The following is an 11,015-nucleotide window of genomic DNA, read 5'->3' as shown; positions in this document are numbered from 1 at the left end:
CCCGCCCACCCGCTTCCCATCAGGGGCTTTTGACACACCCTTTTCATGTTATATTTCTGCCCAACAATGCCTCCGTTGTGTGTGTGTTTCAATTCTGCATGGGATATTTGTGAAACTGTTGATGACTGAGTGTGTCTGTCACACAAAAGCCACACAAAAGCCAAGTTCCCTCTGCTGTCACAAGTGGGCTTCCCCACTCTTCGGCTGCACAGCACATCTCAACGTTTAGGTATGGGGAGAGAGAACAATGAAAGCTTTCCCGTCCATTCATCCAGATTGTTTTTTTTTTTTTTTTTGTTTTTTTTTTTTTTTTTGTTGCCATATTGGGTTATATTGGGGGCAGGCGAAGAGAACATGAACTCTGATTCACCCTCAACCTGCGTATTCTTTGATTCAGTTGCACTCAGATATTCTGCTAGCCTCTGATTTGTCTTGTTAATTAGATTTACAGAGTGGCCTCTGATGAAGACAGGAAGACATTGTCAGGTCAGACTGTCCTGCAGTCAGGAATCCCCTCTCTGATAAAGCTTATATCTTACCACTTGTCAGACTTTGAATAGGGCGATCTTAACATCTCGTACTTTCTTCTTCTCCCACTTCCTCTCTCATGCATTGGCTTCAGGCCAGCCTGCAAAGCATATTAAGCTCCACCCATTTATGCAAGTTTGCAGTCTGAGCTTACAGACTTTTTTTCTTCTTCTGTTTTTTTTTTTTTTTTTTTGCCCTTCCTGACAAATGGCAGTCGCATTGCTGGATTATGCATGTGTGAATGTGTGTTTCCGTCTGCACTGTCTAACAGCTTAGCGAAACAGGGCAATGGAGCACTAGACAGACTAAGCTGAGCACATCAATAACAGCACCTCACAACTGAGGTGAGAAGCACTGGAATATCTTTCCTTCTCTATCTCTGCTACTGTTTGTCTGCGTCGGCTCGCTGTCTTTATCTCTTCTCCTCATCCTCCCTCCTCTTTGGCTGTCTCCTCTGTTCCCTCTGTCTATTTCTCTCCCTCCCTCCCCCGCGCTGTCTCGAGAGTGTGTTGGAGCCGGTAGCAGGTACAGCAGGAGCCCATTAGTGCAGAGCCCTGCTCTGATTGGATAAGCCGGAGAAACCGGGAGACTGCCTCTGAATAATTGATGTGCATTGTGCAGACGCTGGACAGGGGAAAAAGACAGATCAGAGAGCAAGGGAGGAGGAAGAGAGTGAGCAAAAGAAAAGAGAGAAAGACAGGAGAGCAGAGAGGAAGTAAGAAAGAAAGAGTGAGCAGAGTAAGGGATATGTGGAGAGAGTGAGAGTGATAAGGCGCAGGCAGGAGGCTTGGAAGCAGCAAAAGCTTTAAGAGTTGCCACTGGCCTCTGCGGGAACAGGAGCATTTGTGACACTTGAGTCTTTTCTCTGCGCTATGAAGGGAATGAGATGAGATGTGCAGGGACTTTGCTTGGCTCTGGGTAAGTGTGTGTGTGTGTGTGTGTGTGTGTGTGTGTGTGTGTGTGTGTGTGTGTGTGTGTGTGTGTGTGTTTGTCTGCTGTCCACGTGTGTATCTCTGCACAAATCTATTTGGCATCAGTGTTTCTGCATGCATGGGGCAAACTCAGGGGTTAACAGAGGGCAGCTGAGCAGTGCGTATACATCTAAATGATGCACTAATTGAAGCTGATTTAGTTTGGTTTTCTCTTGAAAGTATAGACTCTTAAATAGTTTTAATTCAGAACCATGACTGTCAACTGTGCTGTTACATTGTTGTGTCTGTAATTTAGGCCACAAATAATATGGGCTTCTATGTTGTTTGGCATGCTGGTGTCACTGTAGTCTAAACCACTGGCCACTCACACAAGACAGGATCAGGACAGATAGGCTGACCACAGGTTGACCTACATGCTGTTCTGTCATAGGGTTATTCTGAGTGGGGTTTCATCTGTGCGCAATGTGCACAAGCGTACATTGATGATACGATTTGTTGTTTCATTTTTGGCTTATTTACATGGGCTATGTGGGTCAAGGTTACAGCTGATACTGCAGTTAAGGTTTGGACTTCATGTTATGACATTAAAAGAGTCAAGTTTGAAGTTTGAGGTGGGTTTAAATTTGGTTTATTTTGAGGGACTTGTAGGTTTTGCTCAGGGTTTCGATATATGATTTGATTCTGAAATTATTCTTTAGCTCATCACAAAGTTAGAGGAACAAACATATGCGTGGTTTTGCCTGTTTGCATTTAGTTTTGATGACATTACACGCTTATACAAATGCCATAATGGCTTGCACACTCATTTCCATTGTTGTCCGTCATGATTTTATGAGGCCTGGTGACCCGGCAGCATCACACATTCTACAACTTCATCTAATTTCCGACACCTGAGGGAGCATGTATGTACGTTGATGTTAAGAGTGCAAGTGTGTGTGCGTTAATGTTTCTATAGTCAGCAGAAGATGACCCACTTTTCCACTGTGGATCCTTTTTTTTTTTTTTTCTTTCTTTTTTAAGTTGTTGACCTGCGCTTGGAGCCAGAGCTTGTCTGACTGTCCACTCATTAGGAGAAAAGACGGAGGGGGAGGATGGGGAGTGTAGTCATGGAAGGACAATGCAGTTAGATCAGTGCACAGAAAAGCTTTTTTTTGTTGTTTGAATCTTCCCATGGTGGTTAAAAGTATTTAATGTACCTCTCATTGTGAAAGGTGGCTCATAAAGCGAAACAACACTTCCTTCACATGAATGGGTAAAGGGCACTCGGGCAATAAAAAGCGACATCATGCTGTAGGCTATTCAATCAGTGCTTCATCTAACCTTAAAACTGACAGCTTCATTAGCAAGTGGCTCTTTGCAAACCATAACAGAATCTTCCACTGACCTATGCAGAAAAAACTACAACACAATACCAATTCCAGCTTGCTGTTGTGGAGCTTCAGCACTTCCTGTTAGCCTGTGCAGGGTTTAAACCGCCCAAACCGTCTGCATCCTCAACCTCACAGCCACATGCAGCCGCTCTGCCCCTCTAGCCTTCCTCTTTCCTCTCTGGCCCCAACGCTTTCTTTGTATCACTTACTCTACACACTTTGGTGACCTCCTGTGACTGCACTCTGAGTACTTCCCCATCGGGCCATTTAGTGACTCATTCATGACATTTGACTTTGAACTGTATGTGTGCGGCCTGTGTTTGTTTTTGCAGTTGGTTTCTGCTTTTTCTGTGAATCATTGCCTTGCTTGACAACCCTCCCTGCTCCCACTGAAAAACAAGAGGCCAACAAAGTTGTGTTAGATTTGTTGCTTGAGTATTGAGAAAGGAATTTCTGGTTGGACAAGCTGGTGTCAAGTATTGATAAGTGAGGGTGGAGCTGTCAGCGCCCCAGGCTATACAGTATTCTTGCAGGATGTGTTTCAGGAAACACTTGTAAAATTCTTTGGTCATGTTAATAACTTCCATATCTATTCAGTGCCTCAGTCAAAGTGTTTTGACATCTTATCATGGCCACTCCTCAAGAAATTACTCCTCGACTCAATCACCTGTAAAAGGATCACAGCCAGAACTTCATCACTTTTTAATCACTGTCTTATATTATGAAACAGCAGCCCCAGGAAATCTCAGAATTCCTGATTGTGTTTTTCACCCTAATGGTTTCATTGAAGGAACAACAGTGTGAGATGAAAGACACATTGTGGAAGTTGAGACAAGTAGTGTGTCTGCTTATAATTAGGCATGTGATATTTACTAGTTCCCCTCCAGTGGTGGGGAGCTGCGCATGGCTGATAAGAGCAGTTCATTCACAGCTCGCCGTTCTCTGATGTTCTTCCTATCCGTGTGAAGTGCTTTACTGTATAAGCACATCTTCACAAAGCCAAGGCACTGTCTGTGTTTGTTTACTCACTAACACAGACCTCCAGTTTCCATATTTACTTTGCAATTTTTGTTATGTTTTGGTACACATGCTTGCGCCCCCATAAGCCGTGTGTGTGAATGTGTGTATTTCCCCGTTTACTTTTACATTACATACCTTTGAGTGCTGCTGTGCATATGTTCTGCACAGTACGTTTGTGACTCAGATCTGGATAAAGGGTGTGTGATCATATGTAGGCTCGTTGTGAGTGCTGTGACAGTTCTCCGATACAGATGTGAAAGGTCGTGACACCAGGCTTAGTACTATAAGCGGGACGCGATGACTCACAGAGCATCCAACGCAGATACGCCGGCCACCTGAATTTCACATTCTCGCCAGGATGTAGGTCAGATCCATAGGTCAGTGCTGTAACCCCTGTCTTAAGAAATGTACCCGAGGCAAACCTGTAGTGCAGTGTAACTGATGTGGTCTGTTATATCACTCGATGCAGTGACGTCACAGGATACGAAAAAATACCACGTCGAGTAGAGCTGCAACAATTAGTTGATGGAAGGAATGTTAACAGAGGGAGCATTTTATAGTGTAAAAATGGGATTTTGATTAAATTTGGGAAAATATTAAACACTAGTTTCCTAAATAAATTTGAAATGGACATTAAGCAATATACAAAGGATGGGAGCTTAGCGTCCTAGTGCTTGTCCTTTGTTTTCCCTGACTCTTTATATAACAGCACACAAATCGAGAGTATCTGACAAATAAAAATGACCATTTAAATCTGCTATAAATCCTATGCTAAGAAATGTTAATCTTTGTAGTGATTCTCAATGAAGCTCAGTTTGACTAGACATGCCCCACAATACATCAAAAATGTAACAGAATGTGTTTGTTGTATTTTGTGGCCACATGCGACATGGAGATCCCACATTTGCCACCCGAGCGCCGATATTTATTTTTGCACCTCTAGTCAGATCTAGCCGTCATACTGCTTAATGTTTGGTGTTCATGCTGATTCTTATAACTCTGCCCCGTTTAAAAATGTGCAATTTGAACCCCCACAGAAACCAGCACCTGCAGGAGATGTCAAAGTGACTCAGGTAGAGCTACCCTCCCTTCTGGGCTGCACCATCTCTTTGGCTTGTGACCCACACTCACATCCCGGGGAGGAGGGGATCTGCCCTCTCCCTCCATCTCCACCTGTCCTCTGTCTAGCATCCCTCCATCCATCCTCTCCCCCCTCCTCATGCCTGGTGCACTGCCAGAGGATGCGGATGAAATTCTGTCAAACCAGGCAGATGAGAAGACTGCATTGTTTTACCAATGAAAATGAACAAAACAATTATAGAAAATGAAAAGTTAGTTAAATTTAAAGATAAATATATAAGTTAGAGGCCGTTTCACATTTGGAATATTCGGATACGTGTGAACAGTTAGTTCCATTAAAGGCCTTGTTTTGGTTGAGTGTGATTTCTGACACAGAGCTGTCTCTCTGCAGGGCATGTTTGAGTTGTTCTGCCTCCAAGCTGTTGAGACTAAAGCCCATTTGATATGCTCTTCTCTTAGAAGAAGTTGGCTGAACAGAGAGGGGGCAGGATGGGGGATATCATTGACTGCTTAAATGGCTTCCATTACACTTCTGCAAAAAGCATGACTTTTTTAAAAAAATTTTTATTTCACAGGATTTTATATCCATATTCGTCTTTTGCATAATATTTTGTACCCACAGAGCATAGACCTACCTGCCAGTGTTTTACAGACCTCTGCCTATGATATCTATTATAAATTGCTTCTTTTTTTATCATCCCACACATTGTCTCAGAAGGCTTCTATGTGTAGTGCTGCAGTGTTCATGCTCAGAAAGTGTAGTTTTTTCTCTTTTGTCTGTGTTGTGATCAACAAATCCCCAGTGGAGCTGCATGCACGGTATTACATGTCTCTATCAAAGCCTGGCGTGATCGGTGTCGGTGATCAGACTTTGGCATCACAGCCACATTTTTGGTCATTTCAGGACCAGAGGTGATGTGAGGATGTACAGAATGAGGGCATGGATGTGCATGGCATCCGACAGTTTATCTCATATATTTAGATCCGATTCAATCTTGCAAAATTAGCACAATGCTCTTGCAGGATATGTCACAAACTTACACATTGTTTTTTTTTTTTTGCAAACCAACCTACTTAGCTGTATAACTGAGCCTTCCTGTTTATACTTTGCAGTTGCCACTGTCAACATCAGAGGGAGAGGAGCATACACAGTGACATCTCAGGGTCGTGGTGAATATTGTAGTTTATGCAGCGACAAGAAAGATCTTTCTTTCCCCACTCTGTTTTACACGTACCATCCCCTTTACAACAGGTATCTTGGATGTGGCACCTAAAGCATGAATTGAATTTGAAAATGCAACAAAAGAGCTAAATATGATAACATATCAGTAATATATCACGAGTGCCATATCAATATCATGATATGGTAGTGCAGAGTCACTGCTGTAATGCATCTTTACAAGGAAACAGATTAACTTCTCCTACGCTGAACCTCACTGGGGTGCAGTGTGTCAAAAAAAGAAAAGAAAAGAAAAGAAAAGAAAAAAACACTAGAGTTATTTTGTTTACCCAAAACAAATTCAGGGAAAAGGTGCCACTCCAGAGCACTCTGATGAAGGTTTTGAAAACTTGACTTATCAAAAGTTTCGTCAGTCAAATAGTTGCGACTAAAATTAACTAAAATGATCAAGACATGAGTTGATTCTTTTTTATTTTGAGTGCACCTGAGTGCTGCGCTTGTCTTGTATTTGATTTGGGAAAACAAACACATGGCTATAATTGATTTTGAAAAAAAAAATTCAACAGCAGTATAGTATAAAGGTTTTGGTACACTTCAGCGAGAACATTTGCTGTGGTCATGGACTCTCTGTATTCTGCTTCTGAAGATGTTTTTTGGGTGACACCTGTGCTGGTTTTTTCATTAGATAATATATTTATATTAAAGTTAGCTGGTCGATCAGTGATATTTCACTCTAGATGACACGACATCAACAATGTTGAAGTGAGACGGTGTTACCGAGCACAGCACTAGATGCCATTCACGTGAAAAGTTCAGTACTTATTTGCTTATTTTTTTTTTTTGTGCTAATGTTATGATAGTATAAAACTACATTTACACTTGAATGTGTGCCCTGTGCTTGGTGAGCTCCGCTGCCCTTTTAATACAGAGGGTGTCATGAGCTTCAGGTTGTAGGAGACAATTAAAAATCTGTTTGCACCCATTGAATTTGCCATTTCAGTGTGAGAAAAATCGCTTCATCACTGGCATTTTCTTTGCACTGGCACAAAATTAGGCCAGTTTAGAGTGTTCTTCTCTACTACATAGGCCAGTTGCTGGGTAAAGCTAAAAGTAATCCTTTCTATGTGGTCATATAACACGTTTTGGTCTGTGATTCACACCTGGGAATTGTCCAGCATAATGACACTCCTCTGCTGTTGGCTCCTGCAGCTCCACTGGAGTGTTAACTGCCTTGCTAAAGGGCACAGCAGTTCATGGAGAGGCGCGGGTGTCTCGGTGACCTTCCCGATCCTGACGTGCCAATGTGGCGAATCTGGGGCTTCACATTTAAAACATGTGAGGTGTTTTATCAACAGAGTGGGTGCGGGTAACTGAATTATGTCAGGAAGTAGATAGTTAGCAATCTGTCATGATTTAACTGGCAAATGATATGCTCGGTAGCAGAAGGCTTTTACCACACACAGACACACACAGATGCTTGCACACACACGGCACTGTCAGAGTTCATAGCAATTAGCTTTGGGGTTTCCTTGTAAAAGAGGACTTGTACACACACTCTGTCATTAGTTAATGGGCCTTGCAGCATGTTACCAGGGCTTACTCTCCCTCCCTTCTGCTCCCAGAGGGGCCGAGGTGAGGTGAGAATGAGCCAGGGTTTCTGGTATCAGTCAGCCATACAGCATTAAATACAGCCTCAGTGAGGAGGGCCCATATGTCTCTGGGCATTACTCAATTAAAGGCAGCAGCTTCTAAGAAATTGAGCTGTTCAAGGAGAGTTTAGGAGAGTTCCTGAAATCAGCTTAAAGTATGTTCGGCTCTCTGCTGGTGGAGGGCAGAGCAGACCACTTGCTAGGGAGAGGTCTCTGTGTCAAGCCGTATTTCAGAGAATCCAATGAAAGCACCTCAACAAAACAGATTCGGGCTATAAAGCTTGACTGTTATTGTAGTCTGTAGATATTAGTCACCCTGAGCAGTAACTGTGTTTTTAGCCATGTGTTTAAAGAGGTAGTTTGATTTGGGTGGATGTTTAAATTCTTCTTCTTCTTACGCAGCCTCGGCTTGCAGTTCAAAGGTAAGAGTGGTGAGATTAGCCTACATAAAGTCAATTACTGGATTTCTACAGGATCAACAGCAGCTTTTCTCAAAAGTAGGGAGATGCACTTTTAAACGTCTCCAAAGAGGGATGGCTTTGTCTGAGTAAACTATGGTGTAATTTCCATATTTAGAAAAACACAAATGTTGTTATTAACAAAGAAAAAAAAACGCGACACATAACTTGCAGCTGACTCCTTTTTACAGGCTCCTACAGGCAGAAACAGTTGTTTCAAACTATAATGTTATTATTGGGATTTTATATGTACTCAGGAAGAGAAAAGAATGTCATACTAGACTAACAACTTCAAACTCTGTGCTGGAGAACGCACCCTCGGGCAACACTGCCACATACTGCAGCTACAATCTCTCTACTTCCCTACTCATGTCCTCACATTCATCCATCTTTTTTTATAACTGTAAACTGTCATGTCAACACAATATCAGCATAGCACTGACAAGCTGCAGAGCTGCTACTTGATCCTCTAGATATCCAGTGTTTGGGCAAAGCTGGGCTAAAATCACTATTTAACATTCAAACTGCATGCAGAGACATAAGGAAAACATCCCTGAGTTCACCCGCTCTGTGTGAGGAGAAGAACTTGTATTATTTCCCAAAAAACTGAACTGATCTCTTTGATCTGGCCTGTTGAGAATTTGCTCATCGTGAAGTAAAGTTATCATTTTATGATGCTGTAAATCAATCTTGGAATAGAAACTCGCAGGGTTTGGCTCATAGTGATTCAACTCACCATCATGTATCATGGATCTTTTTACTCTCCGCATAGTTCTAACAAGCGTCGTGGAGCTTTTCCATGGCTGTGGAAGCTGCTAATGTAAAAACCGTGTTGAGGGAATGAGGTTTTTAGCGTAGAGCCTTTGACCTCGGCTTGTCTCCACCAGGTAGCTGTTAGAGGCTTCAGCAGAAAGTGTATGATTACACTGCAAGACTTTAGTGTGAATGACAAAGGAATAAATGGAAGATGAAAGAGGTGAAACAAGAGAGGCGTAGCAAGACTAGAGACCGAGCCTTTGCATTCTTCTGTTTTTGTTGGCTGGATTCCATTACTGAAGTTAGCAAAACATTAATAATAGTTTAGACAGATGGATCAGAATAGTATTAAAGTTTTCAACAGGAAAAAAAAAAAAAAAGCTGAGAGGAATGTGGGTGTGTACAGTATGTTAGAAGGGTATTTATGCAGACCAAAGAGATGAAGTGAGAGGAGTATAGTAGCGTAGTTGCGGGTGTGTGATGGTGTTGGCAGGGGGTGAAAACAAGGTCATGCGCACTGTACTAAGCTTGCTAAATATGCACGATGCCCAGAGCTGAACCTCACTCTATTATGAATGACTTCTGGCCTTGGCAGCGTGTTAGATTCGTCGGCTTGTGGCCACACTGATACGATAAGTCACCACTGCTCTCTTTTCTCCCCTGCCTCTCTATGTCTCTCTCCCTCTCGGAGTGACTCCAGCCCTTGTGCTGATCTTTAGGTCTAAATAGTGGGTTGCCAGTTGAAGAGACAGTCCCTCTGTGTGGAGGTGGTGATTTAGTGGGGAGATAAGCTCTCTGTAATGGCAGGGTGGAATAATTCCTCTTTAACTAGGAGGCTTGGCTCTCTCCACCCTCCAGAAGAAAATGTTACCACTCCTTTGCTTTGTTTATTCCTTTCCTTTCTTTTTTTCTTCCCCTCTCTCCTCTTCTTTTTTTTTTTTTGCTTGTTTTGTAAATAGTCACTTCTGAGATGAGATATCGTCATTCGGAAAACATAATACATTATCAGCCCCAGCAATAAGGACGTGATATATCATAATGTACAGGTTACAGATGGCATGACTCACTGTACAGTGCTAAAAATGCTTCATTTTACCATTTCCAACCATGTTTTTATTTTCTTTTGATTTACAAGGCAATTTACAAGATAGACATTTGTTGTTTGCAGCCTTGTAAATCCTCACAATGCAATACCACTTCACTTTCACCGACAGTTCAAACCTCAGACACAACTTTTCTTCAGGGCACCGACATTTTTCAAACACTCTACATCTTGAAACCCCGAACTTGGTAAGAGCACTTCCTAAAAGCTGGTGTATCTGGGTCTACAAAGCTAAAAATAGCATCTTAAATTATTTAATTAAGTACTGAACAGTGTAACCTTCCTTTTTTTAAATTGAAGCTTGACTAAACAACTTTGTACAATCAAGAGGCAGTGTGTTTAAATAACCCACACAACTCTGATTGACTGAAGAAAGACAAGTTGATTGGCACCGTGGGGGGAAAAAAAATAAAATTGGTACATCATTAGCACAATAAAAAAAATATCTGAACTCTTGTCTTTATTAAGGTGGGATGAGAAGACTGCACAGTCCTGTGAGATATGAGAGGACATGGAAAGTGTGGAGACGAATAAAGTGATGGTGATGAAGGAAGTGAAGGAGAGTAAAGATACGACAGTTTCTTACTTCCTACATAGATCATTATCAGTAACACCAGTCGTTATGTCTCTGTCTGCCTCTCACGCTTCATTTCAGCCTTTCCCTTTCTGCGGCAGAAAAACTGGTAGATTTCACTTCACATTTTTACACTCCAGGTAGAGATGGTGTGATTGGAACTGTTGTGAAATCCACACAGCCAAATAATCAATGTAGGTTTATTGAGTTCGGCTGCCCCCTGGAGGCTAAAGCAGTAACTTCAGGCTAAATGGACGCAAGACAATTCAGTGTACTGCACCGGTTAGACCCCTGACAGGGTAACTCTATTCATTAGAGGTTCACGTTTAAAAGTGTGTTATAAGTGACTTAATTGAACATTGAACT

At 42.1% G+C, this 11,015-nt stretch overlaps 1 protein-coding gene across 6 annotated transcripts in view; it reads left to right on the top strand.

Moving 5' to 3' along the window:
* The window catches only part of zmiz1a (zinc finger, MIZ-type containing 1a), a 99,306-nt gene that overhangs the window by 76,776 nt on the left and 11,515 nt on the right, over positions 1–11,015 (top strand). For 3 of the 6 annotated variants that reach the window (XM_023426627.2, XM_023426625.2, XM_087179378.1), the window contains one exon: positions 4,888–4,923. The exons of 1 other annotated variant lie outside the window; for it this stretch is intronic. In XM_023426627.2, coding sequence (XP_023282395.1) covers positions 4,888–4,923 — 36 coding nt within the window. Of the gene's footprint in view, positions 1–720; positions 873–1,018; positions 1,447–4,887; positions 4,924–11,015 lie in introns of those variants that run through there. 2 more of the 6 variants (XM_087179379.1, XM_023426628.2) reach the window with 2 other exon arrangements.

This window comes from Seriola lalandi, unplaced genomic scaffold (assembly GCF_002814215.2).
Source record: "Seriola lalandi dorsalis isolate HSWRI2012SDOR001 ecotype SW California unplaced genomic scaffold, Sedor1 jcf7180002054832, whole genome shotgun sequence".
Lineage (NCBI taxonomy): Eukaryota > Metazoa > Chordata > Actinopteri > Carangiformes > Carangidae > Seriola > Seriola lalandi.
This window is presented reverse-complemented; position numbering and strand designations above follow the sequence as displayed.